Source organism: Aulonocara stuartgranti (assembly GCF_965226115.1).
Source record: "Aulonocara stuartgranti genome assembly, chromosome: 18".
NCBI classification, from domain to species: Eukaryota; Metazoa; Chordata; class Actinopteri; order Cichliformes; family Cichlidae; genus Aulonocara; species Aulonocara stuartgranti.
Genome location: NC_138954.1, coordinates 24,569,592 through 24,587,164, shown reverse-complemented (window position 1 = coordinate 24,587,164; position 17,573 = coordinate 24,569,592). Strand labels below are relative to the sequence as shown.

At 43.5% G+C, this 17,573-nt stretch overlaps 2 protein-coding genes across 4 annotated transcripts; one reads left to right on the top strand and one right to left on the bottom strand.

The window, feature by feature from the left end:
• Positions 1-565: 565 nt before the first annotated feature.
• gfi1aa (growth factor independent 1A transcription repressor a) lies at positions 566-5,075 on the bottom strand. Of its 3 annotated transcripts, none has more exons than XM_082513783.1 (7): positions 4,867-5,075; positions 2,971-3,174; positions 2,639-2,839; positions 1,712-2,109; positions 1,430-1,567; positions 1,065-1,230; positions 566-976 (listed from the first exon to the last, which is right to left on the bottom strand). In XM_082513783.1, exons 2-7 carry the CDS (start codon positions 3,080-3,082, stop codon positions 798-800), a joined length of 1,194 nt encoding a protein of 397 aa, XP_082369909.1. In that variant the 5' UTR covers positions 3,083-3,174; positions 4,867-5,075; the 3' UTR covers positions 566-797. The 3 variants fall into 3 exon arrangements, with proteins under 3 accessions (XP_082369909.1, XP_082369907.1, XP_082369908.1); XM_082513781.1 differs by lacking the exon at positions 4,867-5,075 and adding an exon at positions 4,298-4,415; XM_082513782.1 differs by lacking the exon at positions 4,867-5,075 and having other exon boundaries at positions 2,971-4,000.
• Positions 5,076-13,801: 8,726 nt separating this feature from the next.
• rpl5a (ribosomal protein L5a) lies at positions 13,802-17,431 on the top strand. Its single transcript, XM_082512308.1, has 8 exons — positions 13,802-13,914; positions 14,231-14,300; positions 14,393-14,508; positions 14,590-14,724; positions 14,826-15,028; positions 16,300-16,477; positions 17,048-17,136; positions 17,271-17,431. The coding sequence occupies exons 1-8, from the start codon at positions 13,912-13,914 to the stop codon at positions 17,371-17,373; spliced, it is 897 nt and encodes a 298-aa protein (XP_082368434.1). The 5' UTR covers positions 13,802-13,911; the 3' UTR covers positions 17,374-17,431.
• Positions 17,432-17,573: the final 142 nt, after the last annotated feature.

Here is a 17,573-nt window from a genome sequence, read left to right as displayed (position 1 = left end):
AGTAGCAGGAAGTTGTGTGTTTTATCCTGCATGTTGTTGGAGACTGTTGGTGTTGCGCACACAATCTGTGGTGAGATATGCCCAAATCAGATCCTTGAAGTTTTAAAGCTGTGGATGTTTAACGTAGGCGGGGCCAAATAAATCACACCCAGCTTCTTCTTTTTTTTTTCTCTCCCCTGAGTGAAAACGCCATGTGGGCACGCTGCTTATTGCTGCTGCTAGAGGAGCTCCTCCTGCAATAAAACCAGCGCTATTTCTCCCGACTTCCTTTACGTGGAGGTTTTATGGCGCCATAATATCATTTATTATACGGGTATGCCAGCAATGCGCTTGTCTGAAAATATTTGGTTTTGACCAGGTGGCGCATGCAGCGAAACGTTTCTGCTATTTAATATCTGAGATATAACACCGAGACGTGATTGATGGGTCTGCACGGCTGAGCGCACAGCTTCTCGTTTGTTCACGGGTCAAACGAGTGGACCGGTGAACGGTGGGTTTAGCCGGTAGAGTAGATGTTTGTGGATAAAAACTACATGTGTTTAACCGGTAATTAAATGTAGAAATATGGGGGAAAAATGACAACTGCGCTCCTTAAGTTAATATTTAATCCGTTAAAAAGGCTGACTAAAACAGCACGGTAAGCTTATAAAAGCTTGTGAAATTATTTAGTAGTTTTTTTTTCATAATAATAAAAACACAACAGATAAATAAACAATCAGCGTATCTTAGGCTAAGTAGGGGGGAAATAAACCAATTACAGCAAACTTAAAGCGCCACAAGTTTCGATTAACTCCTGCTTATTTCAGTCCGTGCTGCGTCTCTTTGTGCCTCCTCAGATCCACTTTCCTCTGGAAACCTTTCCCGCAGAGGTCACAGCCGAAGGGCTTGAAGCCCGTGTGTTTCCTGCTGTGCGTGATGAGGTTGGAGCTCTGACTGAAGGCCTTCCCGCACACCTGGCACTTGTGCGGCTTCTCACCTGCAAGCAGGGACAAAATGGGAAACTGTTAGGTCTTATTTTTCTTTTTTGCACGTCTTGATTACTTTGACTTGCTAAAGCGTCTCACCTGTGTGAATGAAAGTGTGTTTTTTCATGTCTGACTTTTGGTGGAACCTTTTCCCGCAGTACTGGCACGGATAAGGCCGCGTGTCGGAATGGATGAGCAGGTGCGTAGAGAGGGTTGAAGAGCGCTTGAAGCTTTTGCCGCAGATCTTACAGCTGAAGCTCCTCTCCTGTAAAATACAGCATTCTGTCAGTGTCGAGAAACCTGGAAGTATCAGATTTAAATGTAGAAATGCAGTTTAAGCCAAGTCAGAGAGGTTGGTAGTGGGAAAAGAAAATGTCATCTGTGGCCTTTATGTCGAGGATGTGGATCTAAAGCGGGTTTAGGGGACGTGTGCACTGGTTTATTTCCGGCTTGGAGGCCCATACCTGCGAGTGAACCGCTCTGTGCTGATCCAAGCTCACTGCGTGTCCGAAGGTTTTTCCGCATATCCCACACTCAAACGGCCGCGTGCCGCTGTGCGACCGCCGCACGTGAACTTCCAGCCCGTGAGGCGTGGAGAACACCTTTGGAAAACACATGGATGATTCCAAATCAAACCCAAAATGAAGGGAAAACAATAGAGAAAATGTTAAAGAAGCGAAAAGGAAAACTGAACAAAATAAAAAACTGAAAATGATGACTTTAAGTGAAATTAGGGAAACGCCTACCTTGCAACATTTAATGCACTTGTATGATCCACTCGACTCGAGGTTTGCGCGGATGAAATCGTTCTCAGACTTGATTTCCGCCACGCGGGCCTGTTGCTTCGCATCCAGATACAGCTCGTCTCTGTCCCGCATCCTGCAGATTTGGGCCGTTGAAGAATAACCCTGGTAACATCCGGCCGCGAGGCCCCGCTGTACATAAAGGGACTCACTGCCGCTGTCCTCTCCCCTGTAGATGCTTATAGGTGACTGGGACTCCCTGTGGCTCTGGAGGTGGTGGTGATAAGACCCCTGAACCAGATGTCTCAGCTCGGTTCCTGAGTATGCCGACCAGGAGTACGGGAAGATTGGCATGTTCGAGTGACCGTCCTCCGCTGCAGGAGTGGAGCATTTCTCAGAATCTGAAAGTTAATTTGGATATCTTTAAAAACTTCAAATAATGTCCTGCATTAAAAAAAAATGGACACCTGGAAAATGCACTGCACTTTATTGGACATGACTCCATACCGTGCGTAAAAGTCAAAGCAGAACAAAACAAAAGTTTTAAGTCGTTATTGGGTCGTGTGTCCGGTCACTAATCACAAGTGTCCTTTTGATTCTTTCACCAAATATTTTATATGTGAAATAGAAGATATGAAATATAATTATTCGTATCTTCATCACTTCATCAAAAACCTTAAAGTTTTTATGTTTAATTTATAGCCCAAATAATTTCTGCTTTAATAAACAACAACAATAATAATAATAACAACAATAATAATAATTAATCATACACAAATATAGTTGGACAAGTCGGGTTGAAAATGCGTAAAGGTTTTGACATCTCATGAACCCAACACCAAATGAAACGAAGGATTAAAAAGAAAAAGAGAAAAATTCTTTAAATTTTAGACACAAACTGATGATATTTTTGTCTTGATAAGAACAGACCTGGTGAGGACGAGGGGGACGGGGGACGCCAGAAATCACAGTCGGAGGACCGGTCACAGGCGCTGCCTCCGCAGCTCAGCGGGGAGCTGGAGGACAGAGACCTCGGGGACCTCAGCCGCGACCCAGGGGACAGTCTGTCAGCGCCGGTCCTCACGTCTTCCTGCTCCAGATTGGAATCGAACTCGGCTTGAGATTTTGTTTCTATATTGGCACAAGAGGATAATCAATGAAAGGAGTTATGAATTTGTGCACTTGAATTTTCAGAATTCCCACTAAGACGACTCCTTTTTCTTCCCCAAGTTTCGTGCGTAATTACGCACAAATGCACCCACCTGCGCACACATCAGCCATAATAGTGTCCAGTCTACTGTAGTCATCGTCGAAGTAGCGGTGCTGGTGGTAGCTGTGGGCCCTTTTGCTTTTCACCAGGAAAGATCTCGGCATGTTGTTGAAGTTTTCTTCAGTCTTAAAGCTCGGCGCTGCTCGGGTCCGAAATCCTTCACGTCTGTCCCCTCAGCGTTGCTCTGACTTTATCTCTGGACAGATTGGAACACTATTGGTTGTCAGGCGATACGGTGTTAGGATTTTTGGCAGTCTATTACGCATGCGCAGAGAAGCCGTATCGTTTACCAGGTGACGCCGGGCAGGTGACCAAAAGTGGAGCCACCTTCCCCTCAAAGAGTAGATATGCGTCTGAAGACCACATACTGCGCTTCAATTCAGTTTACTGTAACGGACGTCAGCTGAATCACAGAAGAGGAAGTCTATGTATGTTTACGTAGCTCGTGGAGTAACGTCGACTTAAACTACATACGGCCTAAATTAAAAGCATATGGTGTAATAATATTCACTGATATTTTTATGAAGTAAACATGTTTAAAGTAATTTTGAAAATTTTACGTATAATGACATCTTTTTTGTTTTTTTTTTCCCATTTACAATATTCTAAAGGCATTAAAATACATTTGGAGCCGAAATTTGATTTGTGTCCTGAGAAGTTGATGTTTGTATATTCAAAGCATAAACTAACTGAAATTATCATAAGTAAATAAATTAAAATCAGTTGATTATATATAATTTGGATAAAGTGAGACATGAGAGTTGCGGGTTTGAGGCTGGTGAATACAGGCAGAGCAGGCAGTGATGGATAATGACCTATTTGTTTGACTGGTTGTAAAGTGATCTCGTTAATGAGACGGCGCACGGCCGCTATGCGCAACAGCCTGTTGGTGGGGAGCCGAAGTATCCCTTTACAGTCGCTCTGCTTCAGCTTACCCGCACTGACTTCAGCCTTATTGTTTTACATTATTAAAACCTCCTCCAGGCTAATAGACAGACCCAATTAAGCAGTCCACTGAACAAAAGTACAAGAAGAGTCACATGCCAGTGCCAGCTGGAGAGGATAAAAATGTGTAAATACTGATGATGATAATAAAATCACAAAAGCGAATTTTTCCCCCTTTAAGCAGAAATCTGTCAGGCTCAAAATGCAAATCATTGCGAAGATTTGGGTTCAAGGTCATACTAAAGCAAAGCGGTATCGATTTTATCCGTTTGTGGGAACAGACTTTGTTTGATGCAGCTGCAGCAAGTTAGAGACCTGCAAGCAAAACTCAGATAGCCGAGGCACGAAGCCGAGCGCACATGTCCCATACTCACACGGCACTGACACCGCAGGCACTAATATCCCGGCTTCGAGAGCACACACTCTCCAGATCTCTGTCCGCACTGGGTCTGACTGTCAGAGAGCCGCTTCTCATACTGTCTCAACGCATTCACGCGTGCACACACACACACACAGGCGTGCGCGAGCTCCTTGTCCCTCCTGATCTCGTCCCCTCCCTCAAAAATGAATTTTAATGTCAGTCAAGCATGACGGTCAAACAAAAACACTGATTCATCTTTTGATAAAAGAGTCCCCCAGTGCCAAAATCGTTCTGCATTTGCGTCGCACAAAAAATAAATCCCGCTGCCTTTTTAGATTTCCTTCTCACGACTGTCACTCACAGCCCGCACTCCGAGCCAGATTTCTGTCCATTTCTCTGTGATATTAAAAACAAATTTACATCGGTTTCATATCTGTGATTGCCGTTATTTTTTCCTGATAAGTTACCAACGTTTACTTTCATTATTGCACTCACTGAAAAAAAGAATGAAACAAAAGACAAAGAAAAACAAAAGAAAAATACTTCAGCTATAAAATCAACAAGTCCTAGCCTCAAACTCACCATTTGTTTCTGCTTCATGGTTGCTTAATTACACCTAGCAAAGATAAAAATAAAAAAAAAAACCCAGCTCAATCGCACATTTAAATCGCCCTGTTTGAATATCAGCCGCTCTGATTATTCTTAAAGCTGTGAGAAGTGAGAGAGAGACACACACACACGCAGATGGACAGACAAGTGACAACAGTCAAACTCAGGGTTACACACTGACTCAGAACAGGAAACCATGCAGAGTGAGAAGACGCTATCAGGGCTGCCACAGGCTCCTCTCGTGTGTCTCCCCCTCCCTCCCCCCAACACAGACAGGCCTTGATTCTTGCTCTTTTAACTCTTACAGCAAGTATGTGATTGAAATAGAAGCTCAATCGCAGCGATCAGAGGGGGTGGAGGAGGAGGGTCTCTTTTTTTTTTTTTTTTGCTTTGCTTCATTCGCCACTCATCAGCCTTGTCTACCTGCGAGTCACAGTCCCACGGGGTTAAATAAAGACTTGTGCTGCCGAGCCATGAGGTTATTTTCTCAAGCTGAACCTCGAACCCCCTTTTTGGCTCTATAGCGAGGAAAGACAGAGGCTGTGGGGGGACTCCTCATGGTTTTAAATATACTTGAGGCTACAGCTTTTGCACCACATGCATGTGAATGTTGACAAGAAGAGGTGCAGCATGCACTGTGACTTGTCACATGTCTTGATTTTGCCTCTTGCACGTCAGGTGAAGTCAGGCCTGTATAACTCCAGTCAAACCTGGTAACTATCGATAACAACCATGGGCTCTTCAAAGATTTTAAAGAAAGCCATCAAGTCTTTTGGTCTAACTAGCTTAACTGTTTAAACGTTGGCCTTACTTGGTAGCTGAAGCTCACATTTTTCATCTGTACCCAGCCATCAGCATGAAGGGCTGACAACTGAAACCACCAAGAAGTACTAAAAACGGCAGTTCCTGAATGCCGCTTAAGGCTCCAAAAATGAATCAAGTCTATAAGTTTGCTGTGAAGATATCCTCTTTTTTAAAGGCCCTTAAGATTTTTCAAGGGAGACCTGGCCAAGAAGGGAATCTATTACAAGGTTACAAAAAATATAAACTACACTGTAAAGATGAAACGAACAGAGAAATAATAAGCAAATGAGCAACATCAGGCCAGCTTAGGCTTGGAAGCTGCAGTCTTCAGGTACAGAATTTGTGATAGAAGCTCTGAACTTTCCCTGATAGACAAAAATATTTATCTTTTGCATTTTCTAAAAGTCTTTCCCCGGCCAAGGGACAAAATAAGAAAATGTTGATCTATCATATTCAGAAAAAATCTAAAGGAGCCTTCAGCTGTCTGCTTTTGATTGTCTGAAGTGGACCTTGACAATATTTGTGGTGCCGATGCCTTTTGGAGCATTTGCACTGCAAGTATGTGCCAAATAATACCGTTTGATCTCTGCTTAATGTGCTTGCAGCCTATCCAACAAGTCTGTTGTCAAGTGTTTCTGAGTGAATTTCTAGTATGTTATTTGTACGTTACTTATCACTAATTAGCAGATATCTGCAGGAGGCCTGGTTATAGCTGAGCTAGCTAGCATTAGCTAACATTCCACTCTCTTGTCCAAATATGGAGACTTCTAGCTCCAGAAAATCAAAGTGGTGATCCCCAGAATGCTAGAATCCAGGCTTGGGAGTATGAGTCCACAGATTATATATATAGAACAAAATCTTTGTAGCTAGTGAAACGAAACAAATTCAGGAGTGCCTTACACCTGCTTCCCCCCCCTATAATGACAAGTGTGAGTTTGCAAAAACAAAACATGTAGTTCATTATGAGTCTTCTGGAAAGTGGCTCTTTGGTGCCCTCGCTCTGTGACCTCAGTGAACACTTTCATGATGAGCTGATAGTTTCAGTCGCTAATTTAAAGTTTGCAATATGACGTTGAGTTTCATAATTTTTGACTTTATTGGTGTCAAAAGGAGGATTAAACAGGGTATGCATTACCATATGACTGTCACATTTTCACAATTAGATTGGCTTGGAACATTAGGATGGTGACAGCTAATGGGATTTTGGTAACCAGGGGATGGCTAAGTCCATCTTTGGTATACAGTCTATGCTACAAACTAATGCACAGTACCAGACCGCCCCCCCCCCCCCCCCCCCTTTATTTTTAATGGACTGTGGGCATATCAGACTGTTTACTTTCCCATTGATTGCGTGTTTGTTTCCTGGAGATTCATCAAAAAACTGCAGTCTCACATTAAGTCAAAATGAAACTGAATGAGGAAAAAAAAGTTTGTTCTTAGAAAAGTCATTCAGTCCTCTTTTCTTTGGTTTTGTTGTCGGACCAGAAAACAGAATCATTTCAAGCAGTGCTCTCTCCTTTTGCAGAACATAACCACATGAGGCTGATTTTACTAACTGCCCCAGTCTGCAGTGGATTCATGGCATAATAACCTGTTGTGGTTAAACTGACTTTCCTTGGTTTATGTCCTTCTTCAGTCCCATGTTTTCAGCAAGGAGCGTTCACCTCTGTACCTCCGGACTCTTGTGGCATCTCAATGAAAACCACATCACGCTATCTCATCCCCTCACAGGTTCCTTTGGCTCCATAGCTCTAACCACCATTTAACCTCCCCACCCCACCCCAACCCCCACCGGCTTTCTTTTAAACTCCTTCATTCTTTTTCCTTCAGTTAGACAATAAGATTTTAGTCCTTGTTTTGGGTTCAACTGTACGCCCCCCCCCCCCCCCCCCCCCACCACCCACCCCACTGGGAATTACCAGCCAAATCTCATCAAGCTCTCAGCTGGGTCCACCTGCAGCTACCAGATAGGGACAGAGTACTAAAACAATGTATGATTTACTGGATGCAGCTGAACACGAGACAGTTCTTCTTTTTCACAGGCGATCAACAAATGTGTTGCCTTTACTTGCACACTCTCAATCAAGTCTGCAGCTGTGAGCGGCGTTTGAGCTGCTCTAACTGATTCGTCTCTGTCAAAGTTTTACTTATTGGGTTAATATCCTGATATGACACTAGAGGATCACAGAGGGCACCCGGGGATCTGCAGTGGTGCCAAATCCCAAGGACACAAAAGCCTCGGAAGCCTGCAAAAACAGTGAAAAGAAACTGCTCAGCAAATCCTCTGAGTTGTGCAGTAAACACCCCACAAATCACCTCCCTCATTCATCACTTTGGATTCAGCAGCTCCCCTTGTTTTAACTGTTTCTGGTTGTAAATTTCTCTCCCCCTCCACACACCTCACCCCAACCCCGAGATACCGAGAAACTCAGTGAGGACATTGGTGTCTGGACGTGAAGAAAGCTGCTGGGTGTTTCCTGGTCATTGTATCTGTTTGCATGTCTGTGGAGGTGAGGCAACCATTCGAAAGGTCAGAGTTCAACAGGCACAGTTGAGTCTTAATGACTCTTCACTTCAGGTCACAGCTTCCAAACGGCAGGATTCAAACCAAAGAAGTAATTTTATACAGAATTTATACAGGAAGCTCATGTGTTTTAAGTCAAGGGTAAAGACTGCAAAAAGTGATGTTAGGAGGCGTTTTCTTTGCATGCTGCAAGTATTAAGTTGTTTGAACTTATGGTTTATCACACTGATGCATTTTCACAGAGAAAACACCAGTATGACTGTTTTTTTTCCTTCTTTTTTCACAGGTTGTAAAACACTGGTCACAGCTGGGTAGACAAGACCAAAGGTGGCGTTTTTCACACAAAAACTTCATCTCTGCACCATCTCTGCTCTTCCTTGTGTTAAAGCTAGCAGGCTCAGTTTAGTTTCAGCAGAACTGATTTGGCTTTGCTTAGCATTTGTGCGTCCTTGCATTATTTGCCTGTTTGCTTCAGCATGCCATCCTGGGCAAAGAGCTTTCCTTGCACTGTAGAATCTCTCAGGCTCACCCAGAAAAATCTCAAAATGCACGGGCAAGAACGTCACAGGGTTAATGATGTGTGTGAACGCTGCAGATTTCACTCCACCCGTTCTTCTTCATGGGCTTTAGACGGGAAGGGAGACATTAAACTGTGTCTGTATGCAAATGAAAATACATGCAATCAGCAGTGAGAAAACGAGCAGGAAAGAGTGTGCTGTGTTTCAACAAAGTGCAGTCTTCTTATCTGTGGTGTGCCTGCGAACACATTTGTTGATGTGTGACTTTCTGCAAGTCATTTCTAGTCCACTGCAACCACAAAAGTCTTCTTTTAAATCTATGTCCTTGGCTTTTGGGGATGAAAGCATGATTTACATGTAATGAATGGTTTCCTGTTGATATTACTTCAGTGCAGAAGCCCTCAAAAAATAAAAGTGAAATCCTAAACATTCCACACTTGGAAAACTAGTTCATGGAGCATCTTCTGAGAGAGGATAAACGCACTGCAAACGTAACCCTTTGTTCCGCCCACCACACCCTCAGCCCATGTGTGAACCTTTAGTAACTGCTGACCACTACTACTGCTGAGGCATGACTGGACAAGTGCTTCTCTTAATTGCGAAATCAGTTCTGCAGAAACAGAGCTTGAACGGCCATGAGCAAGCTGTCCACAAGAGTGACTGTGACTTTTCTTATCTAACACTGAGACATCTGCACCAAGAGTGACAGTGAGGGATATTATCTATTTCACTCGAGCAGAAAAGCAGAAGATCACTGCTTCCCCTTTTCAAAGTAGCTGTTCATAGAGCTAAAGAGTTAACAGGTTTTTTTCTCCCCCCTTGACACAAAAGCAGTCTGTTGACTATGTGTTTGGTACCACAGAAGACACTGCAGTCTAATACTGCGCTGATAAAAGAAAAGCCGCGTATAACTAACAACTACCCACATAAAATAAAGATTTTACCCACATTGAATCAGCGCTGGCATGTAAAATGGATTATTTTCTCTACACTTCTTTGCTTGTTCTTTTTTTCCCTGCCCAAATGTGTTTCTTGCATGTCTAAGCTGAATATAAAGGAAGATCAAGCAAACAGTCAGTTTGTGGGTGCCTTTGTGGGTGCCTTTTAACACGTCTTGTGGCACAGGTGACAAAATTCACTTACGAGCTCATTGCACTTTACTTAACTCTTAAAAAATCGAATCACAACTGCAACGTTTTGCAAGTCCACGGGCATCTGTGCACACTGAGAATTGCTACATTTTGATGGATAAACATGACGACTGTAGAGAGAGGTCAGCTGAGCAGCGCGACACCAAGAAACAAGTGCTCTGAAAAAGTCTGATCAGTCACTGCCACAGGAAGGTGAAGCATGCGACCCTATGAAGGCATTTTTCTATGTGATTGTTTGTCTTCATGAGTGTTTGTGAATATCTAATTGTTCATCATGACTCAGTGAGTTGTAGAGGTGTGAAAGCCTTAGAGCATACGCCCGTTTTGACAAACTGTGCAGTCTGTGAAAGTTATCTCTGATTGCTTTGCTGCTCACACCAGCCCTGATGTATCTTTGAGATTGAAAAAAAAAGCTTTGTTTACAGAGTACTCTTCTGCACAAATTTACAAGGTGCTCTGCCAAGATACTGAAACAATAAACCAAACACAAGAGATCAACTCCTATTGCATCAACGATGAACTGAAATTCATAGATGTGCAAGAGCAGGATTGTCTTCCTGCCCTTGTTGGAGGATGGGATGGCAGAAATTTTGTTGGGCTCCTATAATACCTGGAAGCCAATTAATGACCCTGGAGCTCATATAAAAGGCATGTTTAAGCCATTTTAAAGCAAAAATTCACTTAATGCAACTTCTCAAATGTGCATGTGTGTGCGCTTTGTAGTAAACTCAAAATCATTGGGGTTTGACAGTTTATCAGGCAAAAAAAAAATGCGCAGAGGAGGGATACTGGATGCACTGGACAAAAGCTGTTGAATATGGAGCTGCCAGGCAGGTGGAGACCATAGAAAAAATACATGGATGTAATAAAGGAGACATGGAGAGGGTTGGTGTGACAGAGGAAAATGCTAGAGATAGGGTGAGATGGAGACAGACGATCTGCTGTGGCGACCCTTGACAGGGGGAGGAGCAAGAAGACGAAGAAGAAGCTTTTCTAGTTTTACTGCACCTGCAGCCATCAGGTACACGAATGACGTAAAAGCGCATCCTTTGCTCTGCTATCTCAGAGCAAAGGTCCTGGATGCAAAGGCAAACCCTTCTCTGTCTCCCCATCAATGCTGCCTTCTGCACCCAGCACACCCTCTGAAGAGGTCCTTAATGTCAAATAATAATAATAATAATAAAAAGCACAGTGGAGTCATAGTTTGCATTGTTGCCTCACAGCAAGAAGGTCATGATTTCGACTGCACCATCTGGGATTTCTGTGTGGTTTCTCATGTCCAAAGACATGCAGTTAGTGGGGTTAGGTTAATTGCTGACCCTGATAAGGATAACAGGAAGAGAATGGATGAATAATAATAATAATAATAATAATTGATGTAAAAAACAAACAAAAAAGACCGTTTTGAACATACCTTCATGGGAAATGAACTCACAACAAACCAAATAAATAAATAAGTAAAATAATTTAAGTATTTAAAACATACTCATACTGTGGCCACAAGAAGAAGGAACCATAAAGTTAATATTTTAAAGCATGTAGGAAAAATGCTCTGATTAATCAAACGGTCTCAGCTGACGTTGATAACTTTCCTGCTCCAGCCTAAAATCAATTTCTTTCCACACACGCAAAGAAGGGAGGCTGCTTCGCTTTGCTTTGATGCGCACTGAGTTTTGCAACTGGTGTCAGGTGCTGATTTTCTCTGCGTTGCTCCTGATATTCTGACTCTTATCTGCGTTACTTGCCGTGTCCGAATGCGTTCCACGTCCATGAACTCTGCGGATGACATCAGATTAATCACAGCAGAGTAACACCATAGGCGGGGCACTGCTTTGCTCTTTGGAAATAGGTGGTTTCACATGGTGGGATGGAATCTTTTGCTGCTCTGGCTGCTCACGTCCCCCTCAGTAACAGCTGATGACTGTCTGCTCACTCATCATATGGCGTCACTGATACTCCACCTCACTTTTACAATGTGACTGAATTATAAATAGAGATCTTGGAGTGAATATGAAATAATAGCTGCTGTTTTGCATTTACACGTCAATAATGACACTATTATAAATATTGAGGGTATTACCTAACTTGCCTCACAGCAAGTGGGATTTTCTCAGCATTGTAGCATTCTTTAAGCTCTTGATCACTTTTATTTGACATTTGTTTTACAACATAATGTTAAGTTGACTTCATTAGCCACATTCCTTCTCATAAAGAAAGGAAGAGCTTTTTATTCACCGGAAACAAAGATGGAAATACGCAAATAAAAAAGAGAAAAACCATTTTGGTCACAAATTCCATTTAGAGTTTTCCGCTGGACGGAACGTTGCCCTCGTTGTGATAGATAAAAATGTTCAAATTTCCATTTTTCTGAGCTCTTTGAGCATTTATCAGCCATGTTTGCCTTCACTGAGTCTGAGAGTTCAATGCTGACCCTGGAAACAGCTGTTGAGGTGAAGAAAATCCCACTAGTGGGTCCATATAGTCAGGAGGAGCTTTTGAATGTATTGTGCTTGTTTTGGGAAAGGAAATGTAAAGTTAGGGCAGTGAGGGTCAAACCAGCATCTGGAGCGGTGATAATACAAGAAAAGAAAAAAGCAGAGAAGCAACATTATTCTGGCATCTCTTTACTTGTCATTTTTACAAGGAAAATTTACAAGTTCCAGTAACAGCCCACAGACCTTCCAGGTACAGAAGTGCTTATTTCCGGACAATAGCTCCACGACTGCCAAGGAAAAGTGAAAGATTTCTCTTACAATATACTACAAGTGAAGGACTCAACGCCCACAGCAGTGAAAACTGAAGTCAGAGGAGCCTAAAAAGCAGACTGTGAGGCCTGAACACTAATGTCAGAGAGGTTAAATGAGGCCACACAAACTGCATGTGCACACTGGGCTGCCAGCTCATCTACCTTAGATTCTGATTCAGCTTTCAGACATTGTGACCTCTCTGGGGACTGAGAGTCCACCCTCCCGGCAGACTCGTTTCCAGCTCGATGCATCAACATTGTATTGCGTGTCTTGATTTCACCATCGTGGAGGATGTGTCACCAAAAATGTGCTATCACATCAGACGCTTGGCGTCCACAGAGTGTATGTGGACAGCACATGCGCAGGGCTGCTGTGGCCCTGCGCATGTCACCTCAAAGCTTTTCCTATTTTCTTCTTTTCTCTGTGTAAATTTAAAATCCTGACACACTGCAAATGTCATCCTGCTTTCTACGGCGTTGGTTTAAAATGTAATAATCTCTTATAGATCTAATGAAAGATTTTTCTCAGGTATATTTAACTTAAATGTGCCGCTTTTATTCAAATTGGGAAGCACTTTAACTATGCTTTTTAAAAATGCAATCAAAATGAAGTTATTATTATTATCCATCCATTTTCTACCACCTATCTGGGATCAGTTTGTGGGGACAGCACCTCAACAGAGAAGGCTAGACTTCTCTCACCCCAGCCACCTCCTTCCAGCTCATCCAGGGAGGATGCTGAGACCTTCCCAAGCCAGACAAGTCCTAAGTCTGCCCACAGCAGGACATGTCCGGACTGCCTCACTTAGAGGCATGCAGGAGGCATCCTGGTCAGATGCCTGACTCAACTTAACTGACTCGTTTTAATGTGGGGGGAAAAGCACTTCTACTCCCTCTGATCCCTCTGGAATGACCAAGGTACTCACCCTCCTTATTCTAAGTGGATTATTAATTACAAAAATGATTAATTGAATATTAATTTATATAATTAAAACATTTAATAAAAAATAATATATTTGCCATTTTAATTCATTAATGACACAACAGTTATTTAATGATCTATGTGATGTATTTGTGGCCCTCCACAGACCTGTGCTCTCCGTGTAGCTGCTGCCCTCTGTTGGCCTGTGCTGTTTGTCTCCGGTGCAGCAGGGGGCGCTGCCAACCCGCGACGCTCCGTGGAAAACCCCCCCCAAGATAGCGACATCAGACTTCCGTGTCCCGGAGTCCGCTAGTTAGTGCAGGAGGGGAAAGAAGAAGAAAAAATACCCCAAAATGGTGAGTGGATAAAGCTCATATACACCGGGTGGAGACGGTTTGAGTTTGTGGAGGTGTGTTTGTAGTTAGATGAGTGTCTAAAGCGGTTTGAGGGACAGATGGAGCTGGATATTTGCGGCTTGTCGGGCTGTTCCGGCCGGGTGAGCCGCTCGGCTCCAGCGTGGCGATTCATGGCTGCTGAAACCTCAGCTGACCTCCTCGTGGAGACTTACTCCGAGCGGTTAAACAGCTTTTGTGCCCATAGGGACAACTGGAGGCTTGATACTTATGGTATTTTCTGCTTCTGCTGACATGTTGCTTCTTCGTCTCTTCTCAGGGTTTCGTCAAAGTGGTGAAGAACAAGGCCTACTTCAAGCGCTACGAAGTCAAATTCAGGAGGAGGAGAGGTAAAAGTCAACATGAATTGCACATAGGCTCAGATCCCCTTTCTATGGAGCATACGCCATTAAACCACATGCTGTTACTTATTATTTGACAGAGGGGAAAACCGACTATTTTGCCCGCAAACGCTTGGTTGTGCAGGACAAGAACAAGTACAACACCCCCAAGTACCGGATGATTGTCAGGTTCTCCAACAGGGACATCTGCTGCCAGGTCAGTGACAGAAAGACTCAAACTTGAGAGGTCACGTGTTTTTAAGCAGCTGTCTTATCTTGCTATGTCTGCGTTGTCCAGATTGCCTACGCGAAGATTGAGGGAGACCATATCGTTTGTGCTGCTTACTCTCATGAGCTGGCCAAGTATGGTATCACAGTGGGCCTTACAAACTATGCTGCTGCTTACTGCACCGGGCTGCTGCTGGCTCGCAGGGTAAGCGTGCGCACAAACACACACACATATGTTGCCATACATTGGAGCAGATTTATGTTTTTGCACATCCTCTCATACGCCTTCATCCTCCTCCTCCCTAGCTACTGCAAAAGTTCGGCATGGACCAGGTGTACGAGGGCCAGGTGGAGGTGACGGGAGATGAGTTCAACGTAGAGAGCGTGGATGGACAACCAGGCGCCTTCACGTGTTATCTGGACGCAGGTCTGGCCAGAACCACTACAGGGAACAAGGTGTTTGGAGCATTAAAGGGGGCGGTGGACGGTGGACTTGCCATTCCTCACAGGTCAGTATGATGTCAGAGTTGCACTCGGGTGGACTTTTTTTGCAGCTTCACTCCTGCAGTAAACATGCGCAGAAACAGGAATGTGTGCATGTTTTTCTTTGAGACATTTTTACAATCGCATATTTCCAGTTAGAGTTTACGTGGTTATTCGCTGGTCTCCGTCCAGCTAAAGTTTGTCCGTTTAGTTTGCTGGTGCATCTCTGCTTCTCGATGATGATAAAAAGCACGCTGAGCAAAATGTAGTTGGTCCTTCATTTGCATTAGCTGATGTTTACTGTCCTTTTCAAGACGGGGCTGAGAGAAGCAGGATGGGACCGTTTTTAGGATTTGCCATTAGGTGGTAGTTCCAGGTTCTGGGTACTTTTTAGTACCTGCTTGGGCGTGGTTTCAAGTGATCTGAGGCGTGTGACGCAAACAGATTGCATGCCACTGATTGGCTAGTCAGTAGTGTCATACCATGAGTCATGAGAGTTACTCCCTCACGAAAATCAAAGCCACTATTGTTGAAACCCGGCAATGAGGAAAATGGCTGCACAAAAACCCCCCACTGTAGTCCCTAAGACTGACAAAATGCCATATACCGAGCATCAGGTGTACGTACCATCACCACAACATCCTCTGTTGTTGTTGTTGTGTCGCATACAAATGAGGTCACAGACTTTTGGACGTGCTGCTCTGACGACCCAACACACAATACACACGATTTATACTTCTGCGTCACATCTACTTTGTAACTTGCACCATAGCCAGTGACCATTTATAACCTTAATTGGGGCGTAACACGACATGCACCACCTGAGAAATGTAACTACACGTCGGGGGAGATGCATGGCATGGAAAGTTCCCATGTAGGGAGAAAAGGGATTTCTGGTTACTAGGCAAAGTCAAAATCAAACTTGAGGTGGTTTTGTAATGGGAAAAGAGCAGAACTGAGTCAAGCCCAGTAGGTAATAGTGGGAAATGGCTAAAAGATCACTGGCAAAAGTCTACATCAGGCCTTGCGGTCGCTGCCTGTGAGAAGGCAAAGTTGGAGCAGCAGCAACCATCTCAGCACTCACTGGTAAAACGCTGCCCCCTGATGGCGACAGTTCAACTTCACAGAGGTTGATTACAAAAAGCAGCTGTAACACGTTGTTCCACAACAAAGAACAGAACTACCTTGAACCTTGTGTTTTTGTTTTGTCTGGTTTTTGTTTAGTTTTTTAAACTTGATTCTTCAGAGGCGTCTTTTAATAGCCCAACTCAGTTTCTTCACACTTTCTGTTTTTTAGTCTGAAACGTTTCCCCGGCTACGACACAGAGAGTAAAGAGTTCAACGCAGAGGTGCATCGGAAACACATCATGGGCATGAACGTGGCCGACTACATGTCCTACCTGATGGAGGAGGACGAGGACGCCTACAAGAAACAGTTCTCGCGCTTCATCAAGAACGGAGTCACTCCAGACATGGTAACATAACACTTGCTGCGTGATTTTTACGAACACGGCCTGAACAGATTCTGTTAGCTAGTTTCGTGTCTGCTTAAATCATGTAATGTTGAGGTGACACTCTCAGATGCATTTAAGATTTGGTTTCCTGTTTCCAGTACTCGAAGTGGTGTTCAACTCAGTGATGCAGAAAAAGCTTGACCGCAATTATTTTTGGCACTATATAAAAATAAAGAAAAGTCTGACCTGTTATGTATCATGTAGATGAACATTTCCTCTGCAATTTGATCATTTGGTGATGTTTACATCAACATAATTTAAATATTGCTTGCATGTCAAATATCTAATTTGAATGCATCAAATGCAAACAGGAAACTTGAACTCATAGCAGTGATGATCTCACAAAGATCCAGTATGGGCTTCTCTACATGTAGACTGTATTGAATTAGTATATCAATTCAATACCCCCTCCCCTCTTTCCGGTGACAATGTCGTCTGATGTTTCCTGTTATTTTTTTCAAGAGAAACGACAATCTATTAGGTACACAATGAACAGCTTTGTCATTAATTAAATTCCTGTTTTGTTTTCAGGTCGAAGAAATGTACAAAAAAGCACACGCCGCCATCAGAGCGAACCCCGTACACCAAAAGAAACCCAAAAAAGACGTCAAGAAGAAGAGGTGAGTTGACAGTCACCATCGTGGAACAATAACTGCTCTTATTTCATGCCAAATCGAGGCCAAAGTAGTTACTTTTTCTCTCGTGTGGTGAATGTTAATGGAGTTGTTTTTTGTCGTCGTCTCTTTCCGGGCAGGTGGAATCGCGCCAAGTTATCTCTGGCACAGAGGAAGGACCGCGTCGCCCAGAAAAAGGCCAGCTTCTTACGAGCGCAAGAGCAAGAAGAAGGGGACGGTTAGGGCCTCTGCAGAGAAAATGCAGCTCACATTGCAGACAAATAAATTTATTTGAAACTCACGCCGTCTCTGTCCTGTGTCACGAGTATTATGAGTCGCTCCTTTCCCTCAAGTTAGACTCGTAATTACTCATCTGTTATCATGTTTGAACCACAATGGTGTCTGTTAACTGACAGGACTGAAATACTCAAAAGGAAACAGTG

Excerpts from the sequence above, each read along its gene's own strand:
- gfi1aa (XM_082513783.1), bottom strand. The coding sequence starts at position 3,082 with ATGCCGAGATCTTTCCTGGTGAAAAGCAAAAGGGCCCACAGCTACCAC. Across the intron at positions 2,840-2,970 it reads TATGGCTGATGTGTGCGCAG|AAACAAAATCTCAAGCCGAG; the intron begins GTGGGTGCATTT and ends GTGCCAATATAG. Across the intron at positions 2,110-2,638 it reads GTCCCCCTCGTCCTCACCAG|ATTCTGAGAAATGCTCCACT; the intron begins GTCTGTTCTTAT and ends ATTAACTTTCAG.
- rpl5a (XM_082512308.1), top strand. Across the intron at positions 14,725-14,825 it reads GGCTGCTGCTGGCTCGCAGG|CTACTGCAAAAGTTCGGCAT; the intron begins GTAAGCGTGCGC and ends CCTCCTCCCTAG. Across the intron at positions 17,137-17,270 it reads AAAGACGTCAAGAAGAAGAG|GTGGAATCGCGCCAAGTTAT; the intron begins GTGAGTTGACAG and ends CTTTCCGGGCAG.